We start from the raw sequence: 22,621 nt of genomic DNA, 5'->3' as shown, positions 1-22,621 counted from the left end.
TCTGAAATACTATTGCCTAACACTACATATTTGCTGAAAGTATCAAATGCCAACTAAGCTGTATATCTTGTGGAATGTTCAAATGAGAAGGTGTTTGGAAAAATGTATATAGTTGTATTACCAAATTTCTAAGATTACCCTGCATGCTCAATAAGGGACACCAATAGTGTTTTTGCTTGTTGGCAGAGCTTTTAATGCATGCCACTTTTTTTTTTATACATGGAGGCGTTGTGGCAATTTTCTATTAAAGAATAAATAAATAATAATGATGATGAATGATGATTTGATAACCGAACCTATGGGTCGGTTTGTTGTGAACATATGAATGTCAAGCCAGTGTGTTGAGGGTCATGCATAGACCATCGAAGCTATGATGTGAATCTACATGAAAATGGAAATATAATATGGTTGCCCGACTGGTTTAAAGGCACCGGGGCATTCGTGCTTGACTGGTTTAAAGGCACCGGAGCACTTTGGGTGGGTTATGCAATCAATATGACAAAGGATTGGGACTGGTTTATACACCTTGGTAAAATGACTAAGGTTGGGAATTCTCCTGCTATGATAGTAGAAGGAAGTTGGGGAAATGCCCCATACTTCGGGAACATAACTAAATTAAAAAGATTAACCCACTCAGATTCGGGCTTACCTTGGAGAGGGTAGGTGGTACAAAACTCCGGGGGCATGTGTCTTACTGTTTCGAGCTAAAGTGACTCGATGGTCCCCAGTCCTCGGAGTTGAGGGGACCCGGACTACCAATATGTCCTAGGTGGTAGCTCTTTGTTCTTCTGCAGAAGTTAGGGATGCATCATGTTTTGGTTTTGGCCTTTGGGAGGTTCTCTCGGTCACTGGCCGCTCCCTTGGGATTTCAGTCACAGTTAGAATGTTTGGGTTAATAAAACAACTCGGAATAATATACCCCCGAACGTTCTCTTCTGTGATGGTTGCCTTGGCCCGTGTGTACCCACGGGATAAGATAAGATAAAATAATCATTTTTTTAGAACAGTTAGGTATCACAGTGAGTGGAATCATTAAAGAGACAATTGCATATTTTTTTTTAGCATGCTTTATATTGTGAAATTGTAATGATCTGAAATCCTAAAATGGGTAAATACGAGGTGATTGAACTATTACGTGAAAGTTAGGCATATTATTGTTATTGTTGTTGCATCGCCTACCTCACTTGCTTATTAATATTGCATACTATGCCTTACCTGCTCAGTTATTGTTATTGCGTAATTGTTTACCTGCTCAGTTTGTATATGATTGTTGATTTCTGTTGTTGCTTAGTTGCTTATATATATGTTGAAAATCACCCATGACACCCACATCTCATACTGGACTCATGATATACCTGCATTAAGAGTGACAGTTTTCCTACTTAGACGTGGTAGTCTAATTCCAATCAATTTACTATTTTTCAGGTAAATAATAGGGTTTATGAGCGGCTGCGGGATGAGGCATCGGATCGAGATTTTTGGATTTATTGTTCCAGAGATCGCTTTGATTCCTTTTATGATTTGAACTCTGATTATTTTCATTGATATTGAAATGAAATAAATGTATTGGGTTTTCTCTCCACCGTAATGTCTCGAAATACTTAACCCTATATTCTTTCTTGTTTCTGCTGTTAAAAAAAAAATCCTCTTAAATTTGGGTAAAAATTTTGGGGTGTTACACCCGGTGCCACACCGGCACCGGCACCAGCACCCGCGTCGAGTCGAGTCGACGCGGGTGCGGCACCCTGCTAGCCGAATCCCTATGACATAGATCAAAATGAATCATCACAGGCCTGGTGAGCCCTGAGCTTCGATTGCTCTTTTACTTATTTTTCATGCATCGCAAAAATCATATTGATATTGTTTTCTATATTGCACTGTTATATGCTTTCCACGGGAGGTGATCCCGTGATGAGTCTCGCATTTGAAAATGGGAATTTGTGGTATTAATTTGGCATGCTGAATTGCAAATTAATGAAACAAATATTAATAATAACTTAAAGAAATAGAACAATGTAATGTACCCTTTGAGATGCATCATCGGGAGTATGGGACTCTTGGAGTTGCGATTTTGGGAAAACCAAAAGGATACAAAAACACCGTGTACATTGTTGTTGCCCCTGAATCCGATATTGAGGTTCTTTCTCCTGGCTATGGTTTTAAGGAGTTTTCGCTAATTTGCCTGGGGGTGGTGTGCAGACACAACTGTTGTTTTAGTATACCAAAAAAAGTGGTACTTGTGAATGTGTGGTCCATGGTGTCTCGACATTAGATGAGTGGTCTAATGTTTTGAAGGTTGTTTTGGTCGAGGGCTAAGTTTGAAACTCAATAATAAAATACAACTTGTGTGTTAAGTTATCTTGGGAACCCTACTTAACCTCGAGAATTCTTACCCGTTTGGTGTATCAACGGGCAATGGTAATAATAAAAAGTGAAACTTAAATGTGTATGCATTCTAATAGAGACATGCATATGAAAGAGAACTTTATTAAAGATAATAAATTACTTATGCATATGCACTGAGATCATGCATTTTCCTATTATGCATTAGATCACGCATATTTACTTGCTTCTTTACTTGTCTTGTACATTAATTTCATGATATTGCATCTTGTTGCATGATGAATGTCTTTACTGCTTATGAAAATATGAAAAGTATTCTAGTAGCATCCTTCTTAATTATTGAATGAATCATGTATGTATTTTTTATACTCATTTTTTTCATTAGAGGGATTCGTACGCAGAATTTCTTGGATTCTGACACCCTACTTTTGGTGTTTTTCACATCCTCATATGCCCAGTGAGGTGACTTGCTCATGAGAGGAGCTACGAGGGGATCACATGATTGTTTGCAGACTCCTATGGACAGTGAGGCGCTTTCCTTTCTTTTTATTTTCCTTTTTGCACTCTGATGTTCTTATTTATTTGTCTTATGGCTCTATCATTTCTTAATTAATAAAGTTGACTCAGTTTGGGTTTGGATTGAAAGATGGGGTGTAAGATCCCTTATGGTTGGTTGGCTTATCCAGTGGAGAATGAAACTGTAAAGGCCTCGGGTTTCTGGAAAGATTTTCGCAATTGATTTAAAAAAAAAAGTCTGCACTTTTTTCAGGGGTACGATTTGGGGTCGTTATATCTGTTAAGATATACATATGCGTGTATATAATATATATACATATACGTATATGTATGTGTTTATTGTTAACCAAAATACCCATTAGGGGTATTTTGGTCTTTTCTCTGTATTAGGGGCTGACATTTCTGTATTTTATTTCATGTATTTATTTTTTGTCTTTTTCCTTTTTCACCTTTTGTCTTTTTCAAATTTGATGGGACATCTCCATATAGCTGTTGGAGCTGCCCCAACAGCCATATGGAGTTGCACCCTATTGGCTCCATTGTATTATATATGGGCCTCTTGTGGCCTAGTATTCCCAACTCATTCTTGAGTGCTTCTATGCAATAACAAGTTTGTAGACCCTTGTGTGGGTGGTTTCGTGATTCAATCAAGTAAAAAGTATTTTTACTTGATTGAAAGTGTTCTCTTGCATGTGTATCGGATTTAATCCACTTCATTACAACATCTTCTCCCAGCCATTACAGACTCAAAAGGCCTTCTCGAGTGACGCTCTCAGGAGGTCGCATTGCAGCCTTAGAGGTGTGGCGTTGTTGTTTGGATTGGTTGGTTGTGAGCATCACCCCTTCCTTAGAACTTGGACTACGACCCCTTTGGTTATTCATCGAAGCATGATGGCGATGCGCCAAGGAAAGATGCGCGGAGCCAATGGCTGAGCCAGGGAGATACACATGGGAGATGCATTTGTACACGCGGTAGTGCTCACACCCAACCGTACAACCAACCAATCCAAACAGCAACGCCGCACCTCTAAGGTTGCAACGCGACCTCCTGAGAGCATCACTCGAGAAGACCCTGCGGGTCTGTAACAGACGGGAGAAGATTATTCCCATGACCGCCTAACCTTTCAGCCATTCGATAGTTGATAAGTCAATAAAAAAATACAAACTATTTTAAATATTAAAATTGGCTGCCCACACTATTTCATTTATTGTTTACCTCTTTTGACTCTTTACTAAAGTCCTTTTTGAGTCTCTCTCTCTCTCTCTCTCCCTCTCATTTTACTTAGTCATGGAACCCCTCACTCCCTCTCTCTTTCCCATGCAAACTTGTTTTTCCGACCCTCCCCCTTACCCCTCTTTCTCTCTCTTCCCAAGGCATCATCTCTCCTTACATTTCCCTTCTCTCTCCCTTTATAATTCACTTTGACTTCCACACATCCCCTCGCTCTCTCTCTCGAGCCCCATGCACACTTCCCTATTGTTTTCTTTTTCAATGCAAATTACACAAGTTCTAAAACTCCAAAGGCTTCCTAACTGCTTTAAGCAATATTCGTAATCGTGCTTTCTTGTGTAGTGATGCAATATACAACAGAAAAAAGGAGGTCTGCTGGATGGATAAGCTTTTATCATTCTTTTCCTAATGTTTTCTCCATCCAAGCCCTACCACTTTTTAATTCAATGAGATGGACTTTCTTGGTGTTTGAGGTTTTGAACATCAATCACTAATTCACTAGCTTAATTGCTTAATTATAAGGTAAATCCATCAGCCATAGCCATAGACCAGATTATACTCACTTTCTTTTGAAAACTTGCTATTATGGCTGGTTTGAGTTAGCATTAACAAAAGTTCTTTTTTTTCCTGAAACTCTTAAGCTTGCTTTACTGTTATGTATAATTATTATTTAGAGAGTATGATTTAACACTTGATGCCAACTTCTTAGAACACCTCCTTTACAGTTACTTGGCTCTTGGAATATAGCATCTTTATTCGCACTATTTTATTCATCAGGAGACGACCAACTATACCAGTTGACGATACATTGAAGATTGTATCTTGAAAGTAAGCTGATTTGTCATGGTATTTTCAAATATTCATAATTTCTCCTTTTGGAAAGGTTTTTATTAAATGCTATATGCTATTTCACATGGACACTTCACTTAGCATGTGTATCCCATATCGACACGACATTCGAACAATTCATGGGCATGACAAGACACTTCATCGATACAGTCAAACCAATTTCACACACAGTCAACATTGTGTCACTAACTTTATCTATTTTCTTTTACAATCTTATTTACTTATTTCGCATTTACTTGAGCTATTTTTCTTTCAAAATGTGTCACCAATTACATTACATTTCAATTTCAACTTAGTTTCATTATTTGATGTTTCGAAATGTAGTGATTTAAATTATTGTTTTGTATACACTCACACACATACATCCATGTGTGTACGGTCATGTCCCCATGTCCTTATTTTTAAAAATTATTGTATTGTACTAAGTGCATTTGCATCATGTCCTGCTCCTGCACCGTATCCATATGACATAGGCTATATTGTGTGCTAATGTTTTTCTAACAGGTCAAGCAAACTACTCATTTCTTGTAATAGAGATTAGCAGAAGTTATCACCCATTTGAAGCCAATGCCTACAATTGTTTTCTGCTCTTTGGGTGGATGTATATGTAAAAATATCTTCAAGAATATCAAGTTCAAAGATGACTTGAATAACCCACAAGATTCACAAAGAGAATAAATGCACAAAGGCACAAGGAATCACTGAGCACAAATGCACAAAGGCATAAAAAAAAAAGTAATCTCTTATTGAGAGAGAGAACACTATAAAGCTTAACAATACAATGAGGAAACACCCCTTATTTATAGGCTATAAGGGACCCAAGGAGGGGCTCCCATATAGACGTTGGAGCTCCAACAGTCATATTTATGACCGTTGGAGGGGTCCAACGTCTATATCGTGGACCCCTCCAAGATATAAAAAACAAAAAAGTAAAAAGCAAAAAAGAAAAAGAAGAAAAGAAAAAATCCATATTCTAACATGTGTCTTACATGTAAATAGATAAGTTTACCCCTAGAGGGTAATACAAAGAATATATATATATATGAGATACAATTTAACACCTCCCCACCCACCTCTCAAACTTATGGTGTAATGATCGAAAGTTTGCCAAAGAGAAAATTGAATTTAGGAGAGCAGAACACCTTCGTAAAAAAGTCAGGCAATTGATATTATGATATTACATAAGGCAGATCGATAACTTTTTTCATATATTCTTCTCTAACATAGTGGCAGTCCATCAAGATATGTTTCGTGCGCTCATAAAAAGTGTGATTTTTGGCAATATAGATTGCACTCTTGTTATCACAATACAACTTCGTGGGCCCTTGAACATGAACCCCCATGTCTTCCAACAGCTAGCAAATCCAAAGAATCTTCATGGTTGTAGTTGTCATGGCTCGGTATTCGGCTTCAGTAGATGACACTGACACCAAGAAATTAATGATTCACCTAAGAACACGCAAAAACAAGTGGTGGAGTGACGGTTATTTGGATCACCTCCCCAATCAGAGTCAGTATAAGCAATTAAATTTAACTCAAAAGATGAAGATAGAAATACTCCCTTATTCAAGGATCCATTTATATATCTGATGATTCGGAGAATTGCACTCATATGAACTAATGTAGGAGCATGCTGGAATTGACTTGCAACATGAACGGCATGAGAAATATCAGGTCTAGTGATGCTAAGATACATCAAAGACCCAACAAGTTGCACGTAAGGAGTGAGATTTTTTAGGAGAACCTCATTATCGATTTTTAACTTTGTTCATACCACTTCAGGGGTTTCACAAACTTTATCATTTGTAATTCCTGACATGTCAATAATCTCAAATGCAAGTTTAATTTGAGATAAGAAATAACCCATGTGAGAGTAGGCAACTTCAATGCCTAAAAAGTATGTCAGAAATCTTAAGTCTGACATTTCAAATTTATCTTTTAGTATAGACTTTATACACTTAATCCGTTTAGCATCATCACCTGTAATTAGCATATCATCAACATATAATAATAAAATCACAATTCCAGCATTGGATTTCTTGACAAACAAGTCAGTGTCAGTATATCATGAAGTAAATCAATTTTCTATCATTAAGTTATTAAACCGATCATACCAAGCTTTGGGAGCTTGTTTCAAACCATAAAGAGCTTTTCGTAGGTGAAGAACTTTACCTTTAAGAACATCCGTATCGGGAGGAGCATCGATATAGACTTCTTCAATTAAGTCACCATTTAAAAAGACATTTTTAACATCCATTTGATATATGTTTCATTTTTTAATTCAGACAATAGTAATAAGACACTTCACAATAACCATACACGCAACGAGGGCAAAAGTTTCATCGTAGTCTATTCCATATTCTTAACTATACCCTTTGGCAACTAGATGAGCTTTATACCTTTCAAGAGACCCATCACTCTTGGTCTTGACCTTAAAGACCCATCTACATCCTATTGTCTTCTTTCCACTAGGTAGATCTTGAAATTCTCAAGTTTTCGCCTTTTTAAGGGCTCTAAGTTCATTATCCATGGCTTTCCTCCATTCGACAATTTTCTTGACTTCTTCAAAGTTTTTAGGTTCCACATATGAATGGATGGTGCTAAGGCATGCTCTATATTTAGGTGAGAAGGATTCATATGATATGAATCTAGAAGAAATTCTTCTAGCTCTATCGGTTGTACGAGGATTTAGATTATTTGTAGAGGTAGGCTCACTAGATTCACTATATTTCTCAATTGCACTTCTAAAGGTGTTTCTATATGACAACTCAAATAAAAAAGAGTAATCCACATTATCTATATAAGATTCACATTCTTCAAAAACACTAACATTTTCTAAAAAGGTTACATTCCTAAAAACATATAATTTATCATTTTTAATATCATAGTGTCTAAAAGTTTTTTGAGTTTCAGAATATCCAAGAAAAGTATAAGGGATAGCTTTTGGTGAGAGTTTATCATTTTTATCGATAAGAACAAAATATTTGCATCCAAAGACTCTCAACCTACTGTAATCGGGTTCTTTTTAATATAGAATTTTAAAAGGTTAAATTTTATTTAAATTTTTTGAAGACGATTTATAAGATAAACGGATGTGAGGGCTGCCTCGGCCCAAAATATTTTAGGAATGTTTTGAGCAATAAGCAAAGTTTTAGTGGTTTCAATAATATGCCTATGTTTTCTTTCGGCTAGACCATTTTGTTGAGGTGTTTTGGCACAAGATTTTTGATGAACAATTTCATTATTTTCAAGATAATTTTTAAATTCATTTGAAAGATATTCACCTCCGGAATCGGTCCTAAGAATCTTTAAATTACCATTAAATTAATTTTTAATCAACATATGATATGTCTTGAATGATACAAAAACCACATGTTTATGCTTAAGGAAATATATCCAACAATATCTAGAATAATCATCAACAAAATTAACATAATATGCAAATCCTCATTTAGATATGACGGGTGTCGGTTCCCATACATTTGAATGCACAAGTTCAAATGGTTTGGTTGTGAACATAGATCTTTGTTCAAAAGGCAAACTTTTCATTTTTCCAATAATACAATCATTACAAGTGAAGTCACTTTTATAAAGATCTTTAACAAAATGTAAATAGGAAAGCTTGATAACATGGATGCCCAAGTCTTTTATGTCAAATATTTATATCTTTATGTTGGACAAGATTACAAAAAGAATGTTTTGAAATTGTAGAAACTCTATGTAGTAGAGATCTCATTTTCTAAAGCCTTCCCCAATCAATTTCTCGGACTGGCGATCCTGTACCCAACATTTATTTGATGAGAACTTAGCATCACATCCATGGTCTGAGAGTTGAGAGATCAAAAGCAAATTGAAATTTAATTTTGATATAAATCTAACTTTGAGAATAAAAAAAACTTGTTTTTCAAAGTTTTTAGCTCCTTTGGTTTCAAGAGAAGCGCCATTTGCGGTTAAAACAAAAGAAGGTAAAACATTTTTTTTATATTCGAAAAGTGCAAAAATATTGGGAGTCATATGAAAGGAGGCACCCGAATCTAAAAGCCAAGGAATCTTACCGGGAGAAGAAGAAGATGATATGGCGGCACCGAAAATTGATTCTTTAAAAAGAGGTTGAAGAGCCTCCATGACTTGACTTAATGATAATGCTCCATTGTTGGAGGTAGATGGATTCTCCTCCTTGTGTGGTTAAAACGTGGTAGACATAGCCACCTTCTTCTTCCACTTTCGACAAACCGGCTTAATGTGTCCCGGTTCTTTACAAAAATGGCAAATAATTTTTTCATACTCCCTTCCTTGATTCCATCTTCCATTTTTGGCCTCCTTCTTCCCTTACTCCTTGATTTTGATTTTGAAATTTGTTGAAATGAGAAGGCTTATAGATTTTTAAATTATTTTCTGGCCTAAAGACGCCATAGGCTCTTTCATTCTTATCTTTGGTTGGAGGCATAGCAAGAACACTTTGATTGGTTTTACTCATTCCTATTCGAGTTTCTTCCCCACTTAGCTTAGTAAGAACATCTTCAAGAGGTGGAGAAGTGAAAGAAGATAAAAGAGAGGATCTTATTTGCTCGAATTCGGGTCTAAGCCTATTCAAGAAATTTAAAAATCGATCTTCTTCTAATTGTTTGTGTCATAGTTCAATGGCTTCTCCACTCCACTTTGGTTCAAGAACAGCAAGTTCATCCCAAATAGATGATAATTCGGTGAAATATTCTCTAATAGTCATTTCGCCTTGTTGAAGGGTTAAACCCATTTTTTTAAGGTAATATTTATGAGATAAATCACTCGAAGTATACATCCTTTCAAGATATTCTCAAACATGAGACACCTTTTTAAATTTTAAAATATTGGCATTAATCCTATTCTCAACCGTAGAAAAAATCCATGAAAGAATTTTGTAGTTTTTCATTTCTCATTTTTCATGTTTCTTGTTATATTCTTCAAAAGCCTTCACGCTTTCCTCTTCATCAAAGACTTTTATTTCTCCTTTTTCATCTATAGTAATTTTTGGCTCGGGTTCCGGAATCGTACTTTTGATGTAGCCCCAAAGCCCTTTTTCTTTGACATGAGCTTCCATATTACCGGCCCAAACATGATAGTTTGACCCGTTGAGTTTGAATCTAAGGGAAAATGTGAATCATTTTCTGCCATTGAGGAGCTTTTATGAGAAACAAAAGAATCTTCACAATTAGAACACTTACCACAATGGGTCTTCTTTTAGCTATTTCTTGTAGTACATCAAACGTGAAGTAGATTGCAAGAGCTTTCCATGCCAAAATACAAGAATGAAGAGTGGGCACGATTTTTGAAGCAACCACCGTGATGAAGCAGCACACGTGCTAGCTTCTCATAAACCAAGCTCTTATACCATGTAAAAATATCTTCAAGAATATCAAGTTCAAAGATGACTTGAATAACCCACAAGATTCACAAAGAGAATAAATGCACAAAGGCACAAGGAATCACTCACAAAGGAGCACAAATACACAAAGGCATAAAAAAAGTAATCTTTTATTGAGAGAGAGAGCACTATAAAGCTTAACAATACAATGGGGAAACACCCCTTATTTATAGGCTACAAGGGACCCAAGGAGGGGCTCCCATATAGACGTTGGAGCCCCTCCAACAGTTATATTTATGACCATTGGAGGGGTCCAACGTCTATATTGTGGACTCCTCCAAGATATAAAAAACAAAAAAGTAAAAAGAAAAAAAGAAAAAGAAAAAACAAGAAAAGAAAAGATGCATATTCAAGTGAATATGCGTGTTACATGTAAAAATACAATTTTACCCCTAGAGGGTATTACAAAGAATATATATATAATATATATATATATATATATAATATATAATATCTAATATATATAAATAGATAGATACATAGACATATATATAAAATATATATGTATATGTATCTTTCTATATATATATATATATATATATATATATGAGATACAATTTAATAGTATATAACATGGTTCCAGTGAAGACAAACATGTAAATTCCGAGTTAAAGCGAAACTATATTGTAGCAGTCTCCTTTCTTACTACTTATAAAGGAGGGATGATGGCATTATGGGGCTAAAAACAGTTGCATTGTAACATTTCAGAAATGACAAAAGGGGAGTGGTTTGGGTTTAATGTAATTTAATAAAAAAAAATTGTAGGAGTACCCATGTCATGAAACATTATGTAAAATGACAAGGTGAGTTATGATTTTTAATGTCAGTTTACTAAATTGGTTGTGGCATAAATGCATTTTAATAGAGAGAGAAATTAGGAAAGCTACTTACATAGGATTCTATAGGGCCGTTAAAGATATATATATTTATATATATAGAAAGAGATTAAAAAAGCTATTTAAATGGGATCCTATGGGAGAGAGAAATTAGGAAAGCTACTTAAATATGCGCCCTATGAGGACGTGTGTGTGTGTGCGCGCGCGAGAGAGAGAGAGACATAGTTTAGGAAAGCTATTTATATGGAGGACCTCATGGGAGAGAATTTAGGAAAACTATTTACATGGGGATTTTATGGGAATGAGAGAGAGTGTGTGTGTGGGTGTGCGTGTGTACATGACCCGTTCCTAAGGACAGGCCGTTTTCCAGTATATTTCATTTGATATATTAAGAAATGAAATGTGTGATTTAAAATGATAAGATGCAAATCAAATCTTTAGAATCTAGAGACTCACTCTTTTATCTTGCGCATTTGCACAGTTTTTGTATACATATATATATGGGAAAACATTTGGTATTTGCACCATTACGTCATGTTGCGTTTGGAAGTCATAGGCGCAGGTTGTTTTGATCCAACCAGACCTCATAGATGTGTTCATCATATTCCAAATAGTAGGAACCAGCTTTTGAATCATGATTTTTCAATGAAAAAACACAATTTTATGACCCAATAAGGTATCATACTTGTAGACCATTATTTTTGAAGCATTGTAAAAACATGCCTACTTGTCATAATCGGACAATTCAATAGCCGATTCCCACTAAGTAAAACATGTAGATCACATCTGTAAGGTTAGTTTCATCGAAAATGACCAAAAACGAAAAAAAATGAAAAAAAATGAGGCATTTGTACCTCATGTCACCGTGACCAAATGGTTTCCCTGTGTGTGTGTGTATGAGAAATCCAGATTTCAAATGAATATACTATTTGAAAAGGAGTTTTTGTATTTATAAATTTGTTTTTAATAAATTAAATAAAAATGTGTGACTCGTCCAAGTCACCAAGTCAGGTGTGGCCGATCCGATATTGAATTCCAAGAATGCCACCTGTAAGTAGATGTAAATATGACTTGTATCCGTGTGTCTAATACTCACACATTAAGTCTTCAATATGTCCTCACGTCCTCTTTCATCTGAGTTGCATTTATTTATAACTGGATATAAATGTATGATTTATCCAGACGATTGTCCAGTAGTCATACTTTAAGGCTTCATATGTTTGTGCACTCTTATTTGTTGACTGGTTATTGTGATTTGTTTCATCCAAGTGAAAGACCATGTGCCTTCCTTCAATGATCTCATATTCATATACTATCTTACCAGAAGCAGTGTTGGTTGCACAGGCTGTTGAAAATTCACGTGCATGAAAATGGGAAAGAGGAAACTAGACTATTCTTCACATGTGTGTAACTGCCTAAACATCTAATTTCAGGCATTGATGAGAAAAATGTGGAAATATCCAAGTCATAAGAAATATCATGGACAACATGAACTCCCAGGCCATATATGCCAATCATGGGCTGAGAAAGCCTCCTACACCACATTCTCATGGCATGCGTGAGTGTGCATACTCCCTCCTATCAGTGGCTCAAACATGTTAACAGACAGTAGCTAGATTTCACATTCATATACTATCTTACTAGAAGCAGTGTTGGTTGCAAATTGGGAAAGAGGAAACTACACTATGCTTCACATGTGTGTAACTGCCTAAACATGTGATTTCAGAAATTGATGAGAAAAATGTGGAAATATCCAAGTTATAAGAAATATCACGGACAACATGATCTCCTAGGCCGTATATGCCAATCATGGGCTGAGAAAACCTCCTACGCCACATTGTCATGGCATGTGTGTATGTGCATGCTCTCTCTCCAATCAGTGGCTCAAACAATTTCATGTACAGTAGTTATCCTGAAAATTTAAGATCACCACCAATGACCTGCAGTCTAAGTCACACGGACTCGGCTAAAAGGTCGACGCACCCGCGTCGCCCGTACCCGACACGGGTGCGGTTTTGGACACGGAGTGGACACGATCAACTAAGTGTCGGACTCGGTCAACGCACTGGGGCCGAGTCCATCCACATTTTGGACTCTGTCAACTTTGACCGAGTCTATTTTTGTCCATTTATTAAAATTAATTTTGGACTCGGTCAACTTTGACCGAGTCTATTTTTGTCCATTTATGATTGTTATATATATATATATATATATATATATATATATATATCTTTATTTATTGTTATATATATATATTGTCAACTTTGACCAGTCAACTTATTGCTTTAAAATTTACAATCTTATTATTGTTATATATATATATATATAGCCGTGTCCCCGTGTCCAAAAATTTTGAAATTGCTCCGCACCCGTGTCACACCCATACCCGCACCCATGTGACAGCCTGCAGTGCTAGGAAGGTAAATCACTCTTGATAGGATCTAGCAACTAAGGCATGTGATTCATCAAGCCTGAGACGAGCAGCATCAAAAACAGTAAAGATTATACTTTTTTACGTGTAAAGCATAGACAAAATGTCATAAACTAGCTGTTTACAAAAAAATACATGCCTTTTTAAGTAAAAAAAAAGGAAAATAAAATCATGTGAAGATAACACAAAGATCATAAAAGACGATAGCCCTTCATAGCAATACACGTAAGGATCATTTTCCATAAAAAGGTTACCTAAATCAACACCTTGAGGGATGATACGAAGAGTGTGACCAAGTGGATATTTTCTGCATTGCTTTTAATTTATGTCACCAGCATAGGGCACATGCTACAATAATGATGCTAACATGAGAAAATATGCACATGCATGATAACATATGAAAAATAATTCGCCACACCTGTTCCTGCACCCCTTCAGATTTGCAAGAACGTGCAAGCATCACCAAAGCATGGACACCGCCAGCTACAGCGACTTCCATGCTACACTTGTCATCTGCTGCCAAATTTGCAAGTGCACCAGCAGCACGCTCCTGTTTTGAAAGACAAGCAGGTCAAAAAAAGGTTTTTTTCAATAGTAACCATTATAATGCCCCCTAAAACCATGAAATAAGTTAAAATATGAGCACGTACAAGGACTCCATCACCACCAGAAGGCCATTTGAATATGAGATCTACCAGGGCTTTTACTCCACCTGCCTCAGCAATCGCTGCCTGAGAGACCAAAGAATAAAGTTCTCTGAGTTAAAAAGAAAAAGATAAGAAGAAGAAACATGCGGAATCAAGACTGAACATCACAAATGTAGCTGGCCAATGACTAACCTTGTGCTCCTCTCCCACAGAAAGATTCCAGAGTCCTCCAGCTGCCTCCTCAGCAACCAATCTGTTTGGAGATCTTGCAAGGGCGGCAAGGATACTGATTCCTCCTTCCACAGCCACAGCTTTGGCAACCTCAGCATTCACAGACAGGTTTGCTATGGCCTGCACATTTAAATCTTCCAACATTAGGCATGGAAAACCATGATTAAAACAAAAATCGAGTATAAGAAGATGGAGTGGGACATTTTAACAGATTTTTTTAACCATTATTATGTAAACTCTAACTTCAAACATACAGCAAAGCAAGTTGATGAAACACAAATAGGTTTGAAATTTAAAAGGAAACAACTGTTCGTGTAAAACTGCAACTTATAAAAGCTTACTTTTGCTGCCTCTGATTGGACACCCTCTCGACAAGACATAGCAAGTTTGAGGAGAAGTTGAATTCCGCCCCCTGACATCACTGCTTCTGCTCTTCTAGGGTCAACTGTTGCATTCTCATCATCAATAACCACAAAAGTTGCCAGCCCAGTAGCAGCTCTCTCTTGGATATCTTCTTGCAAACTCTGGATTAAACTCAACAGCAATACTGCACCTTGCCCTACCCAGAAACCATCAAGTCCAGAAGGATTATTCTCTGCGACACGGAGGAGAGATTGTGAGAGAACCCATTCCATCCAATCCATAACATCTTTCATTGTACCATTGCCGGCTGCCTGGTTTCTCTGATTCCATAAGATTTTCTTATCGCTCCTTGGGATTCCATCCAGCTGCACTAAACCACTGACCAAGGAAGAGAGCTCTTTGAAAATGTCTGTAGATAGGGTAAGAAGAACCTTAGTCTTGACGTTTTCGTGTGATGCATAACTAGAACCTTCTTCGAGAACCGAGCAATTAAGAGCACAAATAACCTTCAAACTCTGGAAAGATAGCAATCTAATTATAGCACTAATGGAGATATCAGTTCGAGAAACATCCAAACCAACCAAATTTGGTAACTTGCTCCAAAGTTGGGAAGCCAGGCTCCAATTTATGTGCCTCGACCCTGAAAGAGAGAGAAACCTAACCGAGACGGCGTCTCCAAGGGCCGACCCATCAACCCTTAAGCAATCCATAAACCCAATCTCAACAAGTTGCTTACAGTTTCTCACCAACGAGCGAATTGCTTCTCCATCGATATCGCGCACTCCTGATAATCTCAACCTCTTCAACTTCGGGCAGCACATGGCAACTTTCTGAATTGCATCACTACTAATCTTATCACAGAAGTCAGGTCCAATCTGAAGACTCTCAAGCGCTTCGTGTCGGGCAGCCACCACTGACAGAGTTGCGTCAGTGATATCCCTACAGAAATCACAACTTATTTCTCGAAGATCTTGGGCCCGGAGAAACATCACTGCATTGGCTGCCTCGGACCCACGAAACCTTAGCTTCTGCAGATTGCTGCATCGGCTGGCGAGGGAAGCTGCAGTTCCAATATCACACTTGTGCGCACGCAAATCCAACGAAGTCCACAGACATGGTGAAGACCCTAGCACCCTAAACGTCATACAAGTAGAAGAAAGGCTAGCCCTGTCTCTATAATTCAAGCAAGAAAACACCTGAATGACCGTATCATCAGGTAAACTCGTCCAGTCAACATCTACTGAATTAGTATCTGAATGATGGGTTACTTCACAAACCCCATTGCCACAAGAATCCTGGACTACAATCTTCTCGTCCTCCTGAATTACAATGGCTTTGCGCCGTACTCTCCGGCTCATTGCCGATGAAATTTCAAACTCTTACAAATTTTTCATATAAACCTACCGAAAAAGCAAAAACCTAATATCCCAAATCTTTCACTTGTTGTCGCCTAGAGAATCAGAGTGTAAACAACCCAGATTAACTTATTTTAAGTTTTACAGCACGCTGAAGTACGTAAATGTCCAAACACCAATTCAATTGACGGCCTCTTTCGCGTGGAACCAACGAAAGTTTTCACAGAATCCAGAATGACTGAAGTTAATTATGCCACAGTTACTCGCTAAGATTCCACTAATTCATCTTGTTCTCGCCTGCCATAAGCAACAATAAGAAAATCGCAGAAACCGAATAGATAATCAACCACAAAGCATTGAATAAATGATGGTGAAACAAACATCAAAATTTCAATATGTCTACCGATTTTGCACACTAAACATTCATTCTTCTTTGATTTTCTTTATTACCCACATCAGCAAATCGACTAATAATGCAAGAATACGTGTCTAATTTCATACCTGTGGCCGCAATTGTCATTCAGAGAGTCTTTCTATGAGCAATGAAGTGGCGAACCCTTCGAAGGAGTAGAGAGAAAGAAAGGGTTGTGCCGAGAAGGAGGGATTGGGAAAAAGGGAGTGGTGATGGGGATGAAACTCTAATAAACCCTCAAGGAATCGACCTCCAAACCCTGCTGCTCTAAGAGCAAAGTGGTGAACGGAAATTGGAATGCTGCGTGTGCGTCATTAACCCTCTGAGAGGGTGGAGGGGATTTGGGGAGCACTATTCCTTAAAATCCCGAGTGCTGAGGAGTCATGGGGAAGGAGACATTGGGTCAATTAGAGAAGAGGGGATGATAAAAACATTATATATATGAGAGAGAGAGAGAGAGAGAGAGATTTGAAATTTTATTTGTACGTAGTCGAGTGATCAGACACAAGCTAATCACATGGTGAAATTTTATTTGTACGTAGTCCAGTGATAAGACGCAAGCTAATCACATGGTACATTGAGCTTTATATTATTTTGGGGTGTCAAGGAATATCCGGCTTTGATTATATTTAGTTGCATTGATAAGCCAAAACCATATCCAATTATAATCATACGTGGATATGGTTTTGATTTTCTTGCCATATGATCCAACAATTATCCAAATATGATCGATATCTAAATTTGTTCACATGTAAAAAAGTGGATTTAGTACTGTCTCAGTCTGAATCTAAATTAGATTGTGTTTAGTCGTTAGTTGAATATGGCATTGGCCACAACCATTTACTTCCTTAGGGTACGTATGAATCATTGTCCTCCACCTAAAATGGGCCGAAATGAACTCAAGGGGCGCTCGAAACGGAACGAACAGAACCAACGTTGTGTTTTGTTCATTTCGTCCAATCTTGAACAAGCCATCAAACAACCCCTTAAGGTTGTGTTTGATTCAGTCAACAAACACCACCTGAACACAGGATTTATGGTTCCGTGGCATTCCTTTGAAATAAAAGTAGGAAGAAAGTGGTCTCTGTCGGGGCTGCTTCTTTCTCATGCATCAAACGTAGGACAGAAACTGATCAGTCCCCGCTCAGGTGCATCCTGCATTCAAACATACCTTAATATTAGTAGGTTATGTTCTATCAACATGTGTGCTCGCATTCTTTTTGCTTTATTTCTTGAATACTGTTGTTATGTAAGTTTCATGCAATTTACTACCAAGGTGGTATCCTAAGCGGGGTCATGTGCCAAGCTGAAGGCCTAGGTTTGAATCCCTCTGTCACATGGGGCTTAAGAGATATTTGGTATAGGGGTATGCCTAACCCAGCTTGCCTTTCAAAAAAAACAAAAAGTTTGGTGCAATTTATTGATCATGGATGAGCATTTTTATTGTTTGAACCTTGTTTTTGTAGGACTGATAAGCGAGCCGAATGAACCTAATATAAGGTGTTCAAGTCTCCTTTTGCTTTATTTCTTGGCTATTGTTGTCACTTAAGTTGCATGCAATTTGTTGATCTTGAACAAACAATTTTATTGTTTGAACATTGTTCATGTAATACTGATAAACAATTTTGATGAATCTAACATGAGGTGTTCAAGCTTGGCTCATTCGGTGACGAGTCAAGTCGAACTCGAGCTAGTGAAGAGTTTCAAACTAAACAAGTTTGATCTTCAAAGCTGAATGTAATATGGTTTGAACTCTAAACTTACTTAACCAAGCTCAAGTTCACTCATTTATAGGAAAACATATTATTTCATTGTTATAAATAAGAGGATTTGAACTTTAAAGCTATTGCTTCCAGACTAAATACTTTGGCTATTTATTATAAGCGACATTACATGATATAAGATATATCTATAATATTTATTACTAATTAGCAAGCTTGTATGAGGCAAGCCAAGTCGAAAACCTATTGCTTGTCGCGTTTGCCAAAACTACTTGTAGTCTTTAGGCACTAAAAGTATACATCTTAAAGTGTGCCATCGTGTAGTCACCAACGGGGGGCTCAGATCGTCTGGTAGGAGCATCTAGTGCACATCACCTTGTGTTGGGACATTGCAGGTTCAAAACCCAATAGTATAGTTATATTGACTGCCCACTTGTTTGTTGTTGAGCAGTTTTTGGATATCAAATAAACCTCTCCTTATGTTATTTCTATGTTATGTATGGTCGTGATTAAGGGCATATTGGTTGAAGTAGATTCTTTTTTTTATCAATAAAAACTCCTTCCTAAATGGTGCAAGCTTCTTCTAAATCATATGAATGGATATTATATGAATCGTATGATGAAGTACCACATGAGTGGATATCTAAGAATCCAAATCTGCTGAATTACTCATGCTACGATCTTCTACATCCTAGGTCTCTCCATTCCATCATCTGGCTTATGTTCTTCATTTAGTCCTCATACCCGAATGACTAAAATTACGTCGATACTTTCATTTCACATATTAAGGGTAACTTAGGAGACATCTCTATTTTTCCCCAATGAGATCTTTAGAATTAACTCAATGGTATAATTGTATAGACTGGTAAGGGTATGATTAACCCCAGCTTACCTTTAAAAAAACTCTCCCTAACCTCAGCTTGGCTTTCAAAAAAAAAGCTTCTAAAAGCAGCATCAGAGCTCCCTTAGAGTATGTGAAACCAAGTGATTTTATTTTTATAAAAAAAACTCACTTTCATCGCTTGAAAAGCTTGTTCAACTATGAAATTGATTTTTCTTTAGGTTGGAAATACACTTTTGATGCTAGAAATAGAAACAACATGATTTTTTTAATTGTGCTTTTACAATAAAATCTACTTATACAATGAAGATTTTTGAGAAACATCTCAAGAAACGTATTCAAACACACATTTCATTTATTTATTTGATCACCTTCAACTAGCTTGAATTGAATTGTTGTTTCTTGCTTGCTTTCTCTTATATACTTATTAAAGCCCTCATGCTTCATGTGTTTTTTTTTTAATGTTTGCTTCTTACTTCACTATTTGTGCATCTCTTCTCACATCCATTCCTATAGATTTTGGATAAGCAGTTTGGTTTCAGTCATCTCTTTCTTCTTGTTGCTTGGGTACATCTGAAATGATGACAATGTTTTTAATTACTTTGCACCTATGTGGTAATTCAACAGGAAATTAGTTTCTGAATACTTTTAAAGGATTGATTTGCAATGGTTAAAATGCTTGATTAAGAAAATTGATTTATAAAATGTTTGCGGCACATTCTTTTCCGGTATTGAAAATCTAATTAAAGATTTTTAGCAAGAATTGGCTAATTTCATTCATGATTGCTCGCCACAAATGATCAGGTTGTTAACTAGTTGTTTATTCGTCTTTCTTATAAATGATGAAATAAATGTATTTTATTACGTGGGTTGGCAGGTATCAAATGGAGCTCATGTAACACTTTCACATGAAAGAGGTTCTCTTTCATAGAGAATAGGGTCTCTTTCCTACAAAGGGTGAAACAAACATGTATGGAAAATATATGATGGTTCCCACATAATAAATATAAACAGCTTTGATGTCAAATAGGTTCATACCGCTTCCCCTAGGGAACTTTCCCTCCAAAGTGGCCCTTTCAAAAGAAAGAGGTTTCCCTTCGGTGAGAGTGTAACAAACGCTGCTCTAAAAAACTATAGTCGCATTTTAGGGATAAAATATCCTAAAAAACAGTGAAAAAGATGAACCCCTAGTGGACCAACTTGTTTTTTTTTCAGCATTTTTTTTCAGTTTTTTTTTTTTTTTTGGCATCAAAATTTAATCAATGCCCTCAAAAGTACTCTAATAGAAGTTCTTAAATGTTATTGCCTAATTAGTTTAATGTGTGTGTCAATTCAAGTTAAATCTCAACTAACAAACATAGCCAACAATGATAAATGTTGTAAATGCAAACCTAAGCTCAGAACACATGTCACGAGCCAAACGCCATTTTAGTGGTGTGTCCTTGGTGACACGTGCGGACACTGACACATACAATCAATATTTTAATATTTTTAATATGTTAACTATTTTTTAATATAAAATTATTTTTTATTTTTTATTAAAATATATCAAATACCCCCAAATATCCTAATTCATGCACACACCAAACTTTTCAGAGTTTGCAAATGACCAACAAAGTTTTTACCTGGGTTAATTAAATGACCCAAATTTAATTATCTCTAATTAATTTGGTTATATTTTTTTAAAAAAATGACCATGCTACCCATATGTCTTGCCCCATGAGAAAGCCTGGTTTTTTAGGAAACTTACTTTTTTTAGGAAGCTTCTTATTTTCCCACTTATCACAAGTCATGAGTCTCTCTCTCTCTCTCTCTCTCTTGATGAACCAAATGGACCAGTTGCCCTTAGAGCTGCATAATCACCATCATGGCAATAGCTAATTGATCTTGATTCTTGAAATAGTAAAACTTTTGTCAAGACTTTTGGGTCAAATGAAAATGCATTTAGTTTTGGTTTAAGTATTTATCAGGTCAGCTATTGAGGAACCAAACGGACTTAGTTGCCCTTAGAACTGGCATAATCACCATCATGGAAATAACTAATTGATTTTGATTATTGAAATAGTAAAACTTTTGTCAACTAAAATGCATTTAGTTTGGGTTCATATATTTATCAGGCCAGCTATTGAGAAACCAAAGAGACCCAGTTATACTACTGGTGGGTCAGAGTGTTCGTTGAGTTGATTAGCTTATTGTAATTCAAGCTTTATATAATTTTTTTTAAATAATAAAACATGAGTTTATGGTGTAGTGGTTAGTGTCTTGTTTTTTATTGGGGAGGTCAAGGGTTCAAGTGCCATTGTAGTCAATAAACCTTTTACTAAAAACATTCTGTGGATAACCCTACAAACACTTTGTTCATAATTCTAGAATAAAGGGCAAACTAATAATTTTATTTTGCTAGTTACAGGTGTAAAACGGTAACTTCAAAACATGAGTTAGGTTAACCCAAAATCAATCCTATGTTAGTTTATGATTGGAGTCATTTGATTAACCAAAGTAAAAACTTTGGTGGGCATTTGCAAACTCTGAAAAGTTTGGTGTGCGCATGAATTAGGCCAAAATGTTTGTAGGGTATTTGAAAATTTTCTTAAATTTTTTATTGATAAAAAATTCCATGTCCTCATGTCCTCATGTCCTATTATTCAAAAACTTGGATTTTACGAGTAGAACCTGCATCACGCCTCCTAGGAGAGATGTATCTTTGTGATATAAGTTTTATTTGTTGCAAAAATTTGAAATCATTGTACCATATATGTACATAACGCCCTTATTGCTATTGTGGTATGTCTTCAATGTTTATATGCACGTATGAACTCATTCTTATATGCTGAAAAGTTTCTTTTGCACTTATTGCCAATCAAGCCCAATGAGTCATCACATTGTAGTAAATGTTCACCTTTTATACATTCCAAGTATTCAATCCTGCCATTTCTCAAGTCCAATGACATCGCTGGATGGTCAGGTTGCACTATCATAATCCAAGGGTCCAGTTCAAATCCCAAGGGGGTTACCTTCCAGCTTGACTGTTACTAAAAAATTCCACAAAATTGCAATGAAATTATTGCATAACTGCACTACCAATAGACATTGTAATTTGTGGTATTGAGTTTTGCTGCCTCACCCAATTATTCTAATTTGTTGAACTCTATAATAATTGAAAATGGAAAAGAAGACATTGTGGCAAGTTTTACTTGACATGTCATAGTACCATGCAAAATGCTCAACATAAAAAACAGGAAAGAAATGTTATGGCAGAACTGCTAGTGTTAGGAACATATTGCATCCCGTTGAAAAGCATATCATCCATGCAAACATGATAAAGAAAAGAAAGAGAGTATTTATGTGATTCGGTCTTATAAGACCTACATCCACAAACACGAGAAGCTTGATTTTCATTATGCAACTTCACCTATATATATAGGTGAAACAAGAGAGACAGGG

General features: G+C 36.4%; 1 protein-coding gene across 1 annotated transcript in view; it reads right to left on the bottom strand.

Moving 5' to 3' along the window:
• LOC149817553 (protein ARABIDILLO 1-like) overlaps positions 1–17,024 on the bottom strand; it is a 42,967-nt gene extending 25,943 nt beyond the window's left edge. Inside the window, exons 1-5 of the mRNA XM_089984482.1 lie at positions 16,705–17,024; positions 14,827–16,500; positions 14,447–14,605; positions 14,258–14,338; positions 14,026–14,157 (exon numbers count right to left, since the gene is read on the bottom strand). Of these exons, the coding sequence (XP_089840608.1) occupies positions 14,026–14,157; positions 14,258–14,338; positions 14,447–14,605; positions 14,827–16,206 (1,752 nt within the window). The 5' untranslated portion in view covers positions 16,207–16,500; positions 16,705–17,024. The remainder of the gene's footprint in view (positions 1–14,025; positions 14,158–14,257; positions 14,339–14,446; positions 14,606–14,826; positions 16,501–16,704) is intronic.
• Positions 17,025–22,621: the final 5,597 nt, after the last annotated feature.

This window comes from Nuphar pumila, chromosome 13, assembly GCF_984573655.1.
Source record: "Nuphar pumila chromosome 13, dmNupPumi1.hap1.1, whole genome shotgun sequence".
NCBI classification, from domain to species: Eukaryota; Viridiplantae; Streptophyta; class Magnoliopsida; order Nymphaeales; family Nymphaeaceae; genus Nuphar; species Nuphar pumila.
Note: the sequence above shows the minus strand (reverse complement) of the source record. Positions and strands in the feature narration are given on the sequence as shown.